The 19,434-nt window shown below is 40.0% G+C and overlaps 1 protein-coding gene across 4 annotated transcripts in view; it reads right to left on the bottom strand.

The window, feature by feature from the left end:
• The window catches only part of PPDK (pyruvate orthophosphate dikinase), a 54,421-nt gene extending 35,220 nt beyond the window's left edge, over positions 1 to 19,201 (bottom strand). Inside the window, exons 1-9 of one of the 4 annotated variants that reach the window (XM_089420129.1) lie at positions 18,960 to 19,201; positions 3,297 to 3,551; positions 3,108 to 3,164; positions 2,109 to 2,342; positions 1,784 to 1,921; positions 1,503 to 1,665; positions 1,154 to 1,389; positions 877 to 1,005; positions 127 to 306 (exon numbers count right to left, since the gene is read on the bottom strand). In XM_089420129.1, the coding sequence (XP_089276255.1) occupies positions 127 to 306; positions 877 to 1,005; positions 1,154 to 1,389; positions 1,503 to 1,665; positions 1,784 to 1,921; positions 2,109 to 2,342; positions 3,108 to 3,164; positions 3,297 to 3,392 (1,233 nt within the window). In that variant the 5' untranslated portion in view covers positions 3,393 to 3,551; positions 18,960 to 19,201. Of the gene's footprint in view, positions 1 to 126; positions 307 to 876; positions 1,006 to 1,153; positions 1,390 to 1,502; positions 1,666 to 1,783; positions 1,922 to 2,108; positions 2,343 to 3,107; positions 3,165 to 3,296; positions 3,610 to 18,959 lie in introns of all 4 variants that reach the window. The other 3 variants (XM_089420128.1, XM_089420127.1, XM_089420130.1) reach the window with 3 other exon arrangements.
• Between the last annotated feature and the right edge of the window lie 233 nt (positions 19,202 to 19,434).

Here is a 19,434-nt window from a genome sequence, read left to right on the forward strand (position 1 = left end):
GGTATAAGGTAGTTCTTCAAACACAGCACCTACATGGAATCTCAACAAAAGGTAATACCAGCATATGGTCATAAACATCCTAACCCCAATGGACCAAAGGTAAAGGATACTTTTCAAATCACCAACCTGAGGATGCAGAAGCTGGTCCAAGTGTCTTGGCTCAACCATTTTGATTGCAGAGCGACTGCCAACAAGCCCTTCCTTTACCATGTCAACGGCAATCTTGACAGCACCTGTACCTGTGCGCTTTCCAGATCGACATTGCAGCATCCACAATCTGTTCTCTTGTACAGTAAATTCTATATCCTTCAAGGATGCCAGAACCATGTCAGAACCTGTGTTTCTAGATGCCATTCTAAATAACTTCAAGGCATATACAAACAGAGAAAATTACAATAAAGAAACGATGTATCCATATAATATGAGAAGAAACTCAATTATTAGCTAAGAAATTCTAATGGCTGATCTAAACCACATAAACAAGACAAGAAAATGAATTTTCCTAACAGTTATCACTATTCCATTTCTTGATCGTATCTGTATTACTAATCCTTGCTTACTAGTCTTTTGCAGTATACTTTATGTCCGTGTTTTTGCTAAATTACAAGATAATGTGCCCTTCGAATATAATAAAGAAAAATAGGTTCAGTCAACACTTCCAATTTCTTGAGAACATAATTTTGAATTCAAGCAATCAGAAGAGACAATTTCTGGTCTCATCATATGTCCTTTCTCGTCATTAAAGGAACAAATGTAAGCATTTGTCTAGACAATGCAAAACTGATTTGCAAGGAGATCTGGGAAGTTTGTTATGCTTTATTTTTTATGCCGGTATTGCCACTGTTAGATCTTCCCAAAAGAAAAACTAGCACTTACCATCATATCCTTGTAGTGTTTTTCTAGGATCTTGCAATTCTCCACAAGCTCATTGTAGGCTTCTGGCATGCACTGCCTCATTGTGTCCAAATCCTCTGGTGTACGAATGCCAGCAACCACATCCTCTCCCTAATCCATTGTAGATAAATATAAATTAAGCAAAAGGATAGCCAGAAAACCAGAAGGAATGAAACATTTTATAAATAGATTTAGATGCCAACCAGAAGGGGTGCAGTAAGTCCTAGAGAAGTAAATGGCAGAGTGGTATAGTACACACTTGAGCATTGATAAGGAACTCCCCATAAAGTTTCTTCTCACCAGTGCTGGGATTCCTGGTGAATAAGACGCCTGTACCTGAATTTGAACCCATATTTCCAAAAACCATGGATTGCACGTTAACTGCAGTTCCCTTTAAACCTGTTATTTGATTTATGTTTCTGTACTTGATGGCACGTGAGCTATTCCACGAATTAAAAACAGCCAGAACTGACAAATATAGCTGTTCCTTTGGATCTGCATCGGCATCATTTACAATTTATAGCTCTCCCAAAATATTTTCATGTATGGGAAAACAACTTCACCCCACTTCATGACAACCAAGGAAGAACTTCAGTTTTTCACTATACCTGCAGGAAATTGTTTACCCGTGGCCTGTACGTAAACGTCCTTATACTTAACTACCAGCTGTTTCAGATCATCGGCAGTTAAGTCTGTATCAAGTGTCACTCCCTTTGCAGCCTTTAAACTTTGAAGTTCTTGCTCAAACAAGGAATGTGAGATGCCCATAACCTTCATAGAGGAAATTTCTTCAATAAGAAAGAAAACAGGGCCATGTGCTGCTTATAATTAATTGCAAGTTACTCTTTTCTGGGAAAAAATTGAAAAGTCTTAATAAGGCACAACTTACCACACCACCAAACATGTCTAAAAAACGCCTATATGAATCATAAGCAAAGCGTTCCCCACTTTTGGCAGCCAAACCAATGACAACTTCATCATTAAGGCCCAAGTTCAACACAGTATCCATCATACCAGGCATTGAAATCTATACACAAAAGGACACAACATATTTGCAATGACAAAGGAGGATAGCCTACAAATAAAACTACCTCTTTACTCATGAAGTTCTTATCTATCTACCTCTAAATCACATCGTTCTGGAAAAGGAAAAATTTCCTGTTTATCCTATGAACTCCAACAACAAGATTCAAAAAATAGAAATGCTCCTTTACCGCAGCTCCAGACCGGACAGACAGCAGTAGAGACTTAAATGGATCACCAAGAGTAGCATTCATATCATTTTCCACTGTCTTGAGACCCTCTAATACCTCTTCCCATAGACCTTCTGGAAGCTTATTTCCAGTCTCTAGATATTCTTGGCATGCCTCTGTTGAGATTGTGAGGCCTGGAGGTACAGAAAGGCCAATGCTGGCCATTTCTGCCAGATTTGCACCTTTTCCTCCCAACTGTCAGAAGAACATAGGCAAGGAATTTAATTCTACAATCTAAATGTAATATCTAATCAATTTTAACTTTCAAAATGTAAATATCATTAATATACGTATACAGTAACCAGCCTTTCTTTCAAAGCAAGCAGAGGTTTGTGAGCAAGAAAGCAGAGGTTTGTGAGGTTTTAAGGGCATGTGGTGTGGTGAGTGTCCTGTTTTATTTGGATCAAAAATTGTGAACATACAAATTGTGATTACCATAACTTCAAAAGCAGAAACAGGCAGTGTGATCCTTCCAAACCATGGTGAGAATGTGGTTTCCTTGTATGGAGTGACCTTCAAGCTCTGAGCTTGGCCAGCTCAAAATCAAAATTAAATGATACCAAATCATTTAAAACTCAACAATTTCTATCCATAATATTAAAACATAAATGATGTAGCCCATATAGGAAAATTAATAGGTTTCATTTGGGATCACAAGTGTTCGAGGAATAATGAGAATAATTACCATATGACAAGGATCAATTGCTATTGGATTGGAGAAGCCATGATCACACCAAGTTTGTTTAAAAAATTAAAAATTAAAGATAAAAATGAGAGTTTTTCAGCCTAGGGATGTGTGGTTTAGTCAGCTTGTATTAAGTGTAATGTGGTTTAAGTGTAATGTGATTTTGACAGCATAGATACACCCATCGTAACACAGTAACTTAGTGAAAAGAGAACTATAAGTTACTATAGACATTGTTTCCATAAAAAAACATGGGCAGAATGAACAAAACTCACCAAGGACTTCATATTCTTGTTACCCTCACTCCGATTCTTCCCAAATGTGAATACCCTCTGTAGGTTGACAGAACCATAGGAAGAACATTCAGTTTATTCAAAAAATCCCACCAAAATGACACTGATGATTCCAAGTCCAATCATGACCTATCTTCCAAAAGCTTAATATGTCCAGTTCACAGAATTTACCTGTTTGGTCTTTGTATTAGGAGTTGCGACTGCTTGGCAACGACAAACACCAGGCATTACAGCCAAGCCAGAGTATTTCCTTCCTTTTAAATGCATACAGTTTGCTTTCAATGGCTCTAGTGTTCCCCATAAGCTCGATTTTCTCAATCTAACAGTGGATACTTTCTGATTGGTCCAAGCCAGAGATCCAACACAAGAATCTGCACAGGTATCCTTGAGAATGTCTGATATGATATTTGCTTGTCCCTGAATTCCCTTCATGACGAACACCATTTTCAGAGTTTAAACTTTAACCAACTTCCCGTTGTTTCTGCTGCAATTTTTAGCAATAAACAAGGAAATTGTTATACATACTACAGTGGACATAAATGTTTTTGATCATGGAAAGAACGGTGAAGAGTGTCTATTAGTAATGCAGTTTCTGTAATCAAGTAATATCAAGGATCTCCAAAATATTTAAAATTGAACCATACTAAATAGCTATGAAGTCATAACGACAAACTTCCAAATTTAATTTTCCCATTATTTCACTGATATCCTTTGAAAATTTAAGCACTTCCTTTTTTCTGAATATCCTTCAGATCTGATACAGAATTAAGGATAAATATTTGCAGTATTTCATAGACTGATGAATAATATGTTAATAGGCAATTGGGACTAATCGCCTAACAGCCAGAGAATGGGAATTTTTCCAATGACTTTTGTGGCTAAAGAAGCACAGGAAGAAGGAAAAAGGGGCCATCCAACAGGAACCTTTTAGGAAAGGTCACCCACTATCACCTCAGCAACCTGTCCTCTCACTTTACGATGGCTTTCCTCTGACTCAAGAGGGGGTTCCCTACTAGGACCACCAAGGCTTGATCAAATAAGCACAAGGTGATGTTGACAATAGCCTTAGTAAAACAGTTTTTTGGAGTTTATAGGGTTCTTTGAAACAAGTTATGGAGGAATATGAAGATCAGTGTCAATATCCAATTAGAGCTATGGAGTCAAGAGGAATCAAGTGGCAAGATTAGATATGTTACCCCTCAAATTGTACATTAGAATGGTAAAAGCTCCAACCCACACTATACAATCCAGATGGAACCTTGATAAATCACCCACTGTCACCTTAGCAACCTACCTTTCCTCTTTATGTCAGCTCTCCTCCAAGGTGACTCCCTTAAAATCACTAGCGCATAAGTAATAAGGAGCAGGGTGATATCACAAGTAACCCCAATGATCAAGTTGGGTTTTAAGACAAAAGGAAATAATGGTGATGGAGCATGAGAAGTTCAGTGCCAATATGCAAGGCAATAGAGTCAAGGGAATAATAAGGATGAGAGGATATCAAGAAGAATGACCCTCCATAGGTTGGTTATCTAGAATAATGATTGTAGGGGAGAGACCAGTACCTAAGGATGAGTAATCTCTCAGCCAATGAGCGTTGGAAATATTGTGGTCATTGATCTCAAATACAAAGGGAAACTACAGATGTCCAAGATAAAAATTGCAAGATGGAGATTGTTGGAGATATTGTTTTTGGACTTTTAATGCCCAAATTGGATACCCTATCTTTGAAGGACTTTTTACTCTAAATACCTAGCTCAAATGGGAGCATAGGATATATGGTTGAAAAACTTATTCTGATACCTTTCCAATAGTATATGGCACTCCCTCTAACTCCATAGGAATGAGGAAATATGAAAAGAATTGTCAAGTCAGCCCACCCAGAAAGTATAGGTCAGATCAGCCAATTTTTACAAGTTAGCGCCATAAGTTAACACATAAACACTATAAATAAAGGATAGATCAGTGCATTTTAAATGTATCCAATCAAGAAGATCAAATACAAGTGCGCAAAAGAGATCTAAGGTGCACAAGAGGAGCTAAGTAGCATTCTTGGGGTTTAAACGTGTGCAAGCAGAAAGAGGAGTCTAACGAGTTTTCTTGGAGTGTTAAGGGTAAACTATGAAGGACTAGGTCTATGATGTTGTGAAGTGTGTTGTGTTGATTTGGGGTAGCATCGGATGTGCTCTAGTCACAAAAATTGCTGGAGAGGCTAAGGCACATGAGATCTCCAATACCCAGAAAGAGTTTGGGCAGATTCTAGACAGTTTGGGAGATATTAAAATAATTAATATTTTTAATGGAGTCCCTAAGTCTAAACTTAGGGAAATTAAAGTATTAATGTGAATTAATATAAAACTGTGTTAGAATGGTCCAAAAGTCATGGATCAAGCCAAATCTAATCTTATCCATTGATTAGGGACTTAATCTCAGCCGTTGATTTGTCAACGAGAAAAGTATAAGAGGAGGCTTCAAGGTCACTTGGAGAACACACCAAGAGATCAAGATTTCGACTTTTTGGGGTTGGATTTGTTGAAAAGTTTGAGAGAGTGATCAGAGTTGCAATTAAGGGGCAGTGAATACAGAAGCAGAGAGGCAGAGATAGCACCGAGAGGATCAGCGCAGTAGCCGGAGAGAGGGGTGCAGAAGCAGCCAAGGGTTCACGCAGAGCCAGTTGGGGCTCATGCAGAGGCATCCAAGAGCTGTGCAGTGCCTCAAAGGGCCAGTGTGGGTGACACAAAGAGCTAGAGGGTTGATGCAGTGCCTCCAGAGGCAGACGCAGGCCAAGCCAGAGTGATGTTGGGCTAACACTGGGCTAGAGAGAGGCTGACGTTAGGGTTTCGTGGGGCAGATTGGAGCTGTGGAGCTACCGAAGTGTTTATCCGGGGTTATAGCCAGAATATCTGCTTCCGAGTACAGAGGTACTACTGCCGAGATTTTTCTCTGTTGGGTGAGCCGGATTTGGCACCTAGATTGTCTTTTGAAACTGCTTAATAAATCAAACCCTCAGATAGCTGCACTAGTTTTCCCGCATTGGGTTTTTCCGGGGACATTAGTCCAAAAACAACGGCGTCACTTGTGTGCTTGTTTCTATTTCATTCAGTTAATGAACTGTAATGTGTTAAGCATGTACTTGTATTTATTTCCAGTATTTACATGGTAAATAACTTGTTAATTAAAAGAACAAGTAGGTAGGAATAAATCAATAAAGTACATGAAGGGGTTTCTAACGTGGCAAACTCAGAAATTCCAACATGGTATCAGAGCGTGGTTGCAGATCACAGGAGAACTAAGGACACCAGCGGAACAAAGCAGCAGTAGCAGAAAACAGTTGTCCCGAGTGACAGAAGTTGTTCCTAGCAGAGTAGCAGCAAGGAAGGGGTCACGCAGTGCCTACATCATCAAGATTAAGCCAGGGAGAGGCAGCGCAGAGGCTGAGGGAGGCAAAGGCAGGCTCACACAAAGCCACACAGAGGCCAGGAGGGCTGACGCAGTTGGCTGAGGAGGTTGATTTGCCGGTGCTGGGATTGCACAGAGCCTAGGAGCTCTAACCTTCAGTTTGTCGGGGTTTAGAAGGCTGTGGGTAAGTTGCAGAGTGGAGTTGGTGGGGTACTGTACTCAGAACAATACCTAACAGGGCAAGGCCAAGGTAGAGGGAGTTGCTGCTAAGGTGGATTTCTAGCCAAGGAATCCAAATCAGTGTTGCAGTTGCACAAACAATTGTAGAGGGGCATCTCAACATTGGTAGAAGGGTTTCCAGGAGGGAAATTGAGGCTCAGAGGATTCATACCGAGAACTTCCAGGAGGGAAGTAAAGGAGCAGCGAAATGGCACTACACGGAGTAAGAGACCAGGATAGACTGGACGGAGCCTCAAACTTCATAGTCTAGAAGGCCAGAATCTTATCTGTACTAGACAAAAATCGTGTCAAGCACTTCTCCTTGAGGACAATAGTTATCCCAGTTGACCCGGCTGATAACGATAGGTACGAGGATTCAATGGCGAGGGCTAAGAGTATCATCCTTAACAGGGTCAAGGATCATATAGTACCACATATCGCTGAGAAGAACACGACACAGGAGATGTGGGAGGCCCTGACCAACTTGTATCAGCATACTTTTGTGCAAAGGAAGATGCTACTAGAAAATCAACTGTGATCATACCAGATGCAAAAGGGAGAACAGATCAACCCATTCCTCGGTCGATTGAAGGAGATCCGGGATCAACTGACTTCCATAGGGGCAACACCAGATCCAGAATTCCTGGTGAGAACAGCCCTGAACGCAATCTCAAAAGACTGGGAGGTGTTTGTCCAGAGCATACTAGGCAGGGTGACCCTTCCAGATTGGGAGGAAATGTGGGCTACTCTTAACCAATAAGAGATCAAAAGGTTCAGCAAGGCAGAAAGCAGCGGCAAGGGGATAAGAATCAAGGAGGAGGAGGAGGAGGATGTTGCCCTAGCATCTGAGGGAAAGCAGGAGAAACGAAAGAAGAAGGACCTCTCCAAGGTCAAATGCTTCCACTGTGGGGAGCTGGGTCATTATGCGACCTAGTGTCCATGGAAGACGAGTAAGGGAGAGGCCTCCGAGACCAAGGTAGCGCCAGCAAGGGCAGAGAAGGAAGTGGGGACAGACGACGATTGTGCCATGAGTGCTCATGTGCCACTTCAAAAGAAGTGGGGAGACATCGAGCTGTAGTCAGGAGGACTACAGGCGATGAGGGGCAGGATCCTCGAGGTACCCAGCCTCTTGGATTAGACCTTGCTACGGAAGCCCCGAAGAGGAGTAGCAGTATTGGCGATGTCAGTAGAGACAGATGTAGATGTAGCGACACAGGGAGCTACAGTACATGATTCCCAGGACAACGCGAGGCTAGCAGGCTGCAATAGTGCGAGAGGTACGGGAGTGTTGCGCCATTGCAGGATGGCAAAGAGAGGTGTGCAACAATGTGAGATGCTAGAGTTGTTACAACAGCGCAGAGGTCAGAGAGGGAGCACTTGTCAGTGACAGAGGGAGCTTCAACATCAGGAGTGTTTCTAGCCTGACGAAGATGTCAGAGTTGGGAGATCAGTTACTTACTTCTCAGAAACTGAGTTGCAATGCAGCAGTTAACAGTGGTAGTGCTATGGGCAGAATGATGCAGCATGATGAGAGGGGTTGCAGTGCAAATGCAGCAGTGGCAGTGGCAGGGCCATGGGCAGCAACACGGATGCAGAGGGAGTTGCAATACGGATGCAGCAGTGGCAGTGGCAGGGCCATGGGTAGCAGTATAGGATGCAGCAGTGCAGATGATGGGCAACAGGCCTAGCATCAGCACAGGGACCGATGCCAAATGATCAGGGTGATACTCAGTGAGGAGTATTGCTAGAGCACAATCCTCGCTAAGAGGGAGTGTTGATTTGGGGTAGCATTGGATGTGCTCTAGCCACGAAAATTGGTGGAGAGGCTAAGACACATGAGATCTCCAATGCCCAAAAAGGGTTTGGGCAAATTCTAGACAGTTTGGGAGATATTAAAATAATTAATATTTTTAATGGAATCCCTAAGTCTAAACTTAGGGAAATTAAAATATTAATGTGAATTAATATAAAACTATGTTAGAATGGTCCAAAAGTCATGGATCAAGCCAGATCTAATCTTAGCCGTTGATTAGGGACTTAATATCGGTCGTTGATTTGTCAACGATAAAAGTATAAGAGGAGGCTTGAGGGTCACTTGGAGAACACATCAAGAGATCAAGATTTCGACTTTCTAGGGCTGGGTTTGCTGAGAAAGTTGAGAGAGTGATCAAAGTTGCAGCTGAGGGGCAGTGAATACAAAAGTAGAGAGGCAGAGATAGCACCTGGAGGATTAGCGCAATAGCCGGAGAGAGAGATGCAGAGCCAGTCGGGGTTCACGCAGAGCCAGCCGGGGTTCACGCAGAGCCAGCCAAGATCTGCGTAGTGCCTCAGAGGGCCAAAGTGGGTGACGCAGAGGGCCAGAGGGTTGACACAGTGCCTCCAGAGCCTTATGCAGGCCAAGCTAGAGTGACGTTGGGCTAATGTTGGGCCAGAGAGAGGTTGACGCAGTCCTTAGAGGCTAATGTTGGGGTTTCGTGGGGCAGATTGGAGTTGTGGAACTATCGGACTGTTTATCCGGGGTTTCAGCCGAAATATCTGCTTCTTAGTAGATAGGTACTACTGCCGAGATTTTTCTTTGTTGGGTGAGCCGGATTTGGCACCCAAATTGTATTCTGAAATTGCTTAATAAATCAAACCCTCAGATAGCTTCCCCGGTTTTCCCGCATTGGGTTTTTCCAAGGACATTAGTCCATAAACAACAGTGTCACTTGTGTGCTTGTTTCTATTTCCTTCAGTTGATGATCTGTAATGTGTTGAGCATGTACTTGTATTTATTTCCAGTATTTACATGGTAAATAACTTGTTAATAAACAGAACAAGTAGGTAGGAATAAATCAGTAAAGTACATGAAGGGTTTCTAACGTGTCAAACTTAGAAATTTCAACATGTTGTCTTGGGGTTGTGATATTGTGAAGTGCACTGGTCTGGCATTATATTTCGAGGAATGATACTATGAGGTTCGCTCAATCATGAAGGCTAAATTTGACTAGGTTTGAAGCTATATCTAGGGTATGAAGTAAGGAAAGGTGCTAGAGCATGAAAGCTAAGGAATATTTCGAGCAATGATACTATGAGGTTCGCTCAATCATGAAGGCTAAATCTAACTAGGTTTGAAGGTATATCTAGGGTATGAAGTAAGGAAAGGTGCTAGAGCATGAAAGCTAAGGGTATGATGATGTTGCAAAATGCATGAAGTATGAAGCATGCAGGTGAAGTCAAAAGTACTTTGTGTATGAAGGCCTTAGGTTGGTGCCTATAGTAAACAGGACCAATGATGAGAGCCTTTCATACCCTTCCACATGGCACAACCAAGAGAAGTCCAAGTGGCCGTAAATAGCCCCAAAATTTCCTTGGGGGGTGTGACCAATGCCTCGAAATATGTGAAGTGCCTTGAAGAACATGAATTGCCTTGGGAAATGTAAAACAAACCAAATATCATAATGCAACCAAATAATGAAAAAGGGTTATACCATGCCACAAATTTTTCTTCTCACCAAAAATTTTACTATGGGTACCCCTATTGAAAAGAGGGATTACAATACTAATTAATGATAGGACCACAAGTGGTTAGGGTTTTTCTAGTAAGGAACTATTTATAGAGGTAGACCGTAGAAGGTTATGTAATGTTTTGTCAAGTATTTTTGTTGTATTGAAGCTCTGCTCATTTGGATGTTGACCCCTCAAAGAGGCCCATGAACATTACTCCCTTGTGGGATAATCAATATAGGTGTTTATATTCTATAGGTTCAATACTCTTGTTTCTCTTATTTTACTTTCTATAATTTATATTTCATCTGATATTTCTCATGATTTACTATTTTTTTTGTTTAAGTACCCTACAAGTGGTATCAAAATCCTCTAGGATTGCAACCAAAATGCTACCATGAATGAATCTTTGGCAAGATCTATTGGCACAACAAGCCAACGATATATCAACCACAGGAAGCAGGCATTACATAAGGCCATCCTTTCAAGACTTCAACACCATATGTGGCACAGATTACCTAAAGTAGATCTAAACAAATTCAATGGTTCCAACTCAACAAGATGGGTTACCCAAATGGAACACTAATTTTCCCTCCAAGGTATTGATGATGACCTATTTAAACTCTTGGTGGGGGTATTATACTTGGATCAAGAGAATTGGTATGGAAATGGCATAAGAAGGCCTATGGAGAGTACAATTCCTAAACCCCATTTGTAAACACCATATATGCTCGCTTTGAAACATATACTATTTTTTGTTATGGCTAACAAAGTTGTGCCAAACGAGCAAAATTGGATACTTTATTGCTTGCTTTAAGCAATTGGAAATCCACACAAATTGTATGATTCATACCTTTATCAAAGAATGTTTTATCAATTGTATAAAGGAGGAGATCCAAGCGTAAGTCTAGATAGGTCACCACACTACTTGGTTGAAGGCCTGTTAGTGAACTCAAGAAGCACAAGTAGTGGTCAGTGACCAAACCAAGTGACTCACTTTTGATCCCCAATCGTGTCACCCTCTTGTGCCTATGACCACTCCATCTACTTTCTAGGCTTTAGCCCTTGAGGTTCCAACAAAAATTATTTTTCATAGATATGGCCCACTTCGACATGTCCTAGGAAATTTTAGAGGAATCAACTACAAAGCGATATCACTAAAACAATATAGATCTTTCTCATGAAGAAAACACCAAAGAGCCTCTTTGTGAGGAACCCTAAATTTATGCCCATATAGCACCAAAAGGTAATTATCATAATCAACAATGGCAACACCCATAATTTTATTCATCAATGTGCAGTAAAAGAAAGTTGAAACCCAATGTTATGTCCATGTGGGGCACATTTCTATTATAATATCTAATATAGGCATGCAGAAATGTGGTGGTAAATGTGAGAATATGAAACCCAAATGGGGGACTAGTTGCTCAAATCCAATAGGTTTTCTATTGAAATAAGAGGATGTGATGTCACTCTTGGAGTAGAATGGTTGCGAACACTGGGGCTTATTACCCCTCATTTCAGCAGGGATACATATGTACCTTTTCATTTTCGCAGCACTGTTGCAAGAACAAAAAATGTTAGTCAAAAGCCTTGTAACTCATGTGGAGGCCCTATATGGTGTCCTAGGATTGTTATGGTTGGCCATGGCCAGTCCCTTGGGGCTCAGTGCCTAGTCCTTTTTACCTTGTATAGGATCAAGGGGATTTGGATGGTCCTCGCTAGGACTCATGGTTTAGTGGAGACATCAATTTCGTAGGGGTGATCACACATTGTAGGGCTAGTCTAGCCCATGTCCCATGTGCACTTATGTTATTCCCACATGGTTGTGTCATTGATTTTGTATGAATTTTTTGGCCATGATATATTCATCAAACAATTTTCAACATGCCAGAATCACAATTTTTCAACATGTTCACACTTCTTGAGGTAGTACATGTTTCCCAATGCATGTGGTGCTAGAAGCCAAAAGGTCAACTTAGTCTCAAAATGCTCAATAAAATGTCTAGATGACATGCCATGTTGAAATTTATCCAAAATGTTAAGGCATCATCAAGAAAATGGTAGTCGAAGGTGGTCTAGTAGTTGGTGGGTTTCTAGATGGCATTACAAGTGCAGATTTTGATGGAATTTGACATACAACACGTCAAAGTAGTCTACACAATTTGTCAGACAAACCCCAAGTGGCAGATTTTTCATTTTCCTTAAGGCGTTGGAGATCTTCATTTGTTACATAATGATGCCTTCACTAGATGCCATGTGGGGTCAAGACACCTAGCATGAAGGGGAAAACTTGACGCCAAAAGTTATGTAAAAAATTAGCCAAAAAAAACCTAGGTGACGGAATCCTCAAATTCTCAAGTTTGTTGAAGATCTAGCCAACATACCAACCCTCTAACTAGTCGTTAAAGTCAAACAAGGAGGAATGTTAGGGGTCATCTAACCGTTTGAGGGTCAGGCAAGCCATTACATCTCAAGTGGACAAGAAAGTAATCATTGCAAAGTCAAATTCTCCTCCAAAGAACCAAATGGAACTACCAAGAACAGGTCGATTTCTTCATGGACCAAAATCACTCCAAGCAAGCAAGTTGAGTTAAGCAAGCTAGTCATTGGGTCATCCAAGTGGAACATTAAGCATCTTTTGACTACTATTCCTACCTTTTGTCTTTATAGGGTCAACGCAAGTGGAACGTTGGACTCCCAAGGGACATTTGAGCCAAGTTGAATTCCTAATGGACAAATTCATGTATTGAAAATTTATTTTGATGTAATTTACTTAGTCTCCAACATGTGGATGACAGGTAAAATATTATTTTTAAAGAGAGAGATTAAACTAGCCTTTATCTAACCGTTACAAAGTAAATTATAAAAGACTATCCTCTATTCTCTTTTAAGTTGTTGAATTGTGAGATCAATACATGTCATAATAGAACCTTTATTTTGCAAGCACTTTGTCTCTATTGTCTGGGTTAGTTTTTCTAATTTCATTTTTTCTTGGTACATGTTGTAGAGGGGTTCATAAGATAACAAACAACTAGTAAGGATTACACAAGCATTGTAGGGACAATCCATTGAGGGGCCAAACAGCCACATGAAGAGATGGACAAGGTTTAGTCATCTTCATTCCTCTTATTGTAGGTTAAAGCGAGTTAAAACTGAAGGTTGAACCAATCCTTATAAGGGATAGCTTCAAATGAGTGAAGATCTCTCTTACCACATAGTCGACCCAAATATTGGAGATGTCTCACTAGAGGTCATTCCTAGTTGGATCCAAAACGTTGTGAAAGATCTTAGACATAGGTAGGGATGACACACTCTCTTCGAGTCCAAGCCACTTCACTGTACAAAGTACATGACCAACTTAAAGGTGAATGTGATTCACAACCCAACCATCTTAAAGGTAAAGTTGTGACCAAGGTAAGCCATTTCCCAACAACTAAAGTTTATTTTAAAATCCAAAAAAAAAAAATAGTTTATTTTACTAGCTTGCTTTTAAAGTTTTATCATAATTTAGCTAGTAACCCTTGGGATTTTGAGCTATAAAATTAGATCCAAACCAAGGGATCAATATACTTTGATTTGCTTTTTCATACACATTACCTTCACAGGTATATTGAGTTACGTCTTGCAGATCTGCAGTAAATTACAGCAATATCATATTCAGATTTTGTGGAAAATTCAAGGTACAAGGCTCGTTTCATGTAAGTTCTGTCATGATAACTTTGTAATTAGTTCCCATTTGATTTTCCTAGTTAATATGTTTTATATTTTAGATGGAAATTATTTCTGGGTTTTCATCCAGTGGGGTTTGATTTGACCCCAAGACCTCTGCAACTGAATTTCTAGCTTGCTAGAAATTTATTTATGTTGTAGGTTTGGGGTTTAGGAGTGATTTAAATCATCTACATCCAATCTTCTAATTTCCCCACCCTTAGATATTCAGTCTAGAGTGCTTGGGCACTATTGGGTGGCATTTTTAAGGGGTTATTGCTGCTTTTTTTTGCAGTTTTCTACAGATTTTCCAATCTGCAGTCACAAGACAGCTAAGTCACCTGACACGGAGATTCAGGATTCGTAGGATTCGGGATTCGTGGTGTCGGATTCGGACACGTTGACCCCCCGGAACAAGACACATAGGATTCGTTATATATTATTTTATTAAAAAATATATATATATATATATATATATATATTAAAAATTAGATATTTCTTATACAAATTTTAATTAATGATACAAATTTATTGATTTCAAACATAGATCTTCATCTATAGCTATTAGCATGCATAGTACATACAAAATTCAAATACATGTCAGTGGTACTGGTCACATAAATCATGTTTCATAATTCATAACTGAAAGACAACTTACAACTACAAGATAGTAAGATAAACACACTGATAACTATAGTTTTCTCATTAAGTCATCAAATCAAAATGTGTTACATAGGTAGTGCTGGTGCAATGCCAATGGCAAATAGAAATAGAAAATATAAAACAACTACAGGTATACAAGCCTCAAGGCATCAATCAGCATCAATGTCCTCATCATCACGGTCCCCACTGCTCTCCTCTGCATCCTCCTCCTCCCCTGTATCCATAGTCACCTCTGCATCTGCTGGTGTGGAGGATGACCCCTCTAAGTCATCAAATCTAACAGGCTCTAGCACTGGATAATTGAGATCCATGTTGGCCAATGCCAACTCAACACTGATGTCCAGACCCATATCATCAGGAATAGTGTTACTTGGGAGCGGGAGCGAAAGTGGGGAGCAGGAGCGAAAACGAGAGCGGGAACAACATTTTTAGAAGCTCCTGGTTTGGTGCTCTTGATTAAATACGAGTTCCATACCCTAATACATGATAAAATTCAACGGAAATATTGCAATCCTAAAATCCTGAAAAACTGATAAGTCTGCTGGATTTTGAATGAAATCTAAAATGTTACTTTCTCCATATGAAATCCAATGAAGCTGGAACCACTCTCAAACATCCTGAGTCATTTCATGGTAATGTTAAAAATTTAAGTAAAAGTGACATTCTCCTTAATTTAAGTAAAAGGATGAAAATGAAGATTAAGGAGAATGTCACTTTTACTTTAAGAATTTAACATTACCATGAATAGCATATCAATACTAGGGCCTAGACTTGATCATTAAGTTGCCAAAACGCTTGCCAAATGAAAATATGCGTGGCTGTAATGACCAAATGCGGCGTTTTCATACCCGCGCAGGTCACTTTTGCCACCTAACGAGTCCTAGAAAACAGGACACGATTTCCAAAATCATGACACGCTAGAAAACAGGACACGATTTCCAAAATCGTGACATGCTGGGGGGATTCGACGTGTCATGTTTTTTGGACACGAATTTCGAGAGAATCATGTCGGACACGACGGATTCGGATTCGCGGGCCCTATAGAACGAATCCGGTTACTTAGCAAGACAGCAAGTAAATTAACATAGTAACCCCTCTATTCAAGTGTCTAAATAAATAAATTATAGAATTGGTTAGTATATTAAACTTATACTCACTTAGACTATTCATGTGTTATTTGTCTTTAATGAATGATGAACATTGCTAGTCTACATTTAGTTTCTACAAATTTTACAGTTTCAGTTTAGTATATTGTATAACAGGAAACAATCAACTTCTCTCTTTACCTAGGGGTAACAGGAATGCGGTAATCTATTGCCTCGGAGCAAAATTAGAAATTTCTTGTCCATGGGGACTTGGAGCAGCCTCTAATGACCAAGTAGATGCCTATGGTTTGTATCAAGGTCTCCTTCAAGCCTCCTCACTAAATGTATGCCCAATACTTGTTGTAGGTCATTCCTATATTTTAATTTATCATCTGAAGTTTGGTTCCAGTCCTGGAGACACCAGACTCACCATTCTTCTTCAAAGAATATTTAGTTTATTATCCCAATTAGAAGACTATCCCATCTTCCATGTCCTTAGAAACAACAATTTTGAAGCCAATAAACAAGCAAATTGCGGTGCAAGATTTAAACAAGGGGAGCTTTTGATCAATATGCACTCTAATTACTCCCCCCGTACCATAATTACAAGTGTCATGGGAATTCAAACCAGTTGGACACTTTCATTATGGCCAGGTTTTTGGGCTAACAAGGCTGTTTTGAAAATGCGGTATCATATTATATTGATGGCATGGTGCAACAAATTATCAGGACCCTCCGGCAGAAATCCTTCGTATCATTATGACATCACATCTGCAAATTATGGGTACAATCCACCTACTCCATGCCTATTCACTATTGCTTGATCATATAGTGTGAGACAAAGGTGATGGTGTTAGCCAATACTAAATCCTGTAGTGAAGGTCTGTCTGCAATTGTGGAGCAAATGGTGAGTGGAGCAGGACCTCTCTCCCTCATGGGGAGGAGGTTTTGCAACCAACATTTCTTATGTCTGCACAGGAGGCATTTAGATTATGGTGTACAGGAGGTCGCTTCAATGGAACTGGCATTAAAAATCCACCATGGGAGACATTATCCCTCTGGGTTCACAAGTGTGAAAAGTTCGCAGCTATGATTAATGGGTGTTTGGCAATACAGAATCCACTGAGTTTATATGGGTATTTTGTAGGCTCCATATGATAGAAATTGCTCTACCCCAGTGCCATTGTTTTGTTTCTCTAGATGGCTCGTACTACGTGGTTTTCGAAGGGAATTTTTTCACAGTCTCACTAGAGAATATCTCTCCCAAGATAGATCTTTCAATTTGTTAGTGTTTCAGTCACTATGCTTATAGGGTCTCCGTTGGATCCTCTCCCTAAGCTACCTGCAGGTCACTACAAAATGCAGGAAAGAAGAGATGCTATCTCAGAAGACATTCTGCTTCTCAAGCTTCATTACAATGATAGAATCCTAAGCCTCCTGACCCTAAACCTTAACTCTTCTTGGTTTCAAATTTCAAAGATTTTTCACCCTTGTCAATGATTGGCTTAGGAATGAAAGCCTAAGTTTTCCTTGTCATCATGGTCAAGGTGGTGATAGTTGGCTGTTTTAGTTAATTATGTCCCCGCAAAAGATAGCCAACAAATGAAGAAAAAGACAGCATTCATCCCAATGCAATTTGTAGCAGAGCATAAGTCTTGATTCTTCATCTTCCAGACTTCACATCACTACTACGGTACTACCATTGCATGCGAGGCGACCTATGGCAGCCTATCACCTGTCACCCACTATGATGCAATCAATCTCTTGGGTTACATGTGATTTGATCTAATTATGTTTATTTCTTGAATCTATTGGATGTTCATTGGTTAAATTTGTTACAGTGTTGTGGTTGGTTTAACATATATTTATTTTGATTTAACGTCACTTACAGCGCACATTCAATCCACTCTTCTTCACTAGTCTCCTATTACAAATACCTTTGCAGATCTGATCTCAACCACTTTAAATTATCATTAAATCTTATCCTTGCTCTTGACTGTTTACGAGCAGCTAAGGAGTGGGTCTTTGTGTGCTGATCTTCTTGGAATTTGTGCAAATTTGTTGAGTAGATAGCAGTATCCACCTTTTAGGGACATAACCCTTAGACTGAAAAAGCACCAATCTGAACAAAAAGGCTTCCTAATAGTGACTAGGATTGGTTTGCCTACGGTTATTAGGTGAACCAGTGTATGCAGACTTCGTGATAATGAACCCACAGCAAAAGACAGACCAGGAACAGAAACTGCACTTTATTCACTATCATTTCTAATTATCGATGTTATACTAGCCCTGCTAGAAGCTCTGTTTTCGTTTTTATTTTTTCCAAGGAAAACTTCACAGGAACCCCTGCTAGAAGTTCTGTTTTTGTTTTTATTTTTTTCCAAGAAAAACTTTACAGGAACCCCAAGGTACGCTTCGCCACATTTGTAGCTACCATCCCTGGTAAACCCATCAGTGTAGGCAAGACCCAGGGGATTCAAATGAGGTACCTGCTAGCATGTAACTAGCCAAATGCCCAACCACACTAGTGACAACCAGTTTAACTAACCCCCTTGGCTCAAGCTCTGTTTTTATTCTCTATGCTCTTGTACACTTAATGTCCCTGTTACTCCTGCAGAATGTTCAATGCATTGAATGCAGGCACCAAAGAGATGGGAAAAATGACAAAGACTCGATGGGTATAGCAGCGCTATAATAAGAGCTGCAGCTAATGTGAAGAGTTTCCATTATGTAATTCAAACACTGCCAGTCAGCATCTGTAATTCCAGAACAAAAGGTAGCAACAAAGCTAGCAATTTAATTTTCCCAGAATTTCACCGTCATCCTTTGATTATGTAAGCCATCCCATTGGAAAATCAAAACATTAAAAAAAACGATCAAGCACGGTACACTTATAAACACAATCAATTCATTGAAAATTATTCCAATTTTCACACATACGTGAAAGACTATATCCAGAAACACAACTGAAGAATGCTTAGTGCTCAAGATAAAGTACTCAAGCATTTAAAAAATCCGGCGCCCCTCTCTCGGGAATATCAAACAGAATTTCCAGCGCTCACTCAAAATTTTCAGCTCACAGATCATTCTCTATATCAAATCGCCATCAGTTTTTAAAAAAAAAAATCTCATAAGCTCACACAAATGCAAGAATCAGCAAATGACCATTCCTACAGCAGATTTTTTTCTCACAAGACAAAATTGGAGCAGAAAGAACAGAAATGACCAAACAAAAGATCGTTCTGCTAGAAAATATTTAAATTGTCCATACCTTTAATTCTTCGAAGCGCTCCGACTGGTCACTGTCAGAACAACCGCTTCAAATCATCGATCGCAACACATTTCAGGAGCAAATTTAAGGAATTTGATATGTTCAATCGATTTCTTGAAGATTATCTCGTAGCAAATTAGTTTCCAGAGCGACTAAGGCCACGAAAATATGAAAGTATTTTCGGACCGCGGCAAGCTTTTCTGTTCTGTCGTACAGGATAATTCAATTATAGTACATTATCGGTTCTATGGTTCCCAACGATATTAATCAACCAATAATTCTGCATCGAAAATTTGTGTGGTGCATTAGTGGCCGAGAGTGGCTCCTCACTTGCCAAAACGGTTTCTAGACCCTACTACGTCAGATTCTCTAGACCCACCACGTCAGATTCCGGCTGGGTTGGCAGTAGGGATGGGACGATTCATGATATGACGTGGCTGTAACACTGTTTTAGAATATTCTTTAGATGTGACAG

Source organism: Pinus tabuliformis, chromosome 4_1 (assembly GCF_031772625.1).
Source record: "Pinus tabuliformis cultivar Carrire ecotype Pingquan chromosome 4_1, CPIR1, whole genome shotgun sequence".
In the NCBI taxonomy this organism is placed as follows: Eukaryota; Viridiplantae; Streptophyta; class Pinopsida; order Pinales; family Pinaceae; genus Pinus; species Pinus tabuliformis.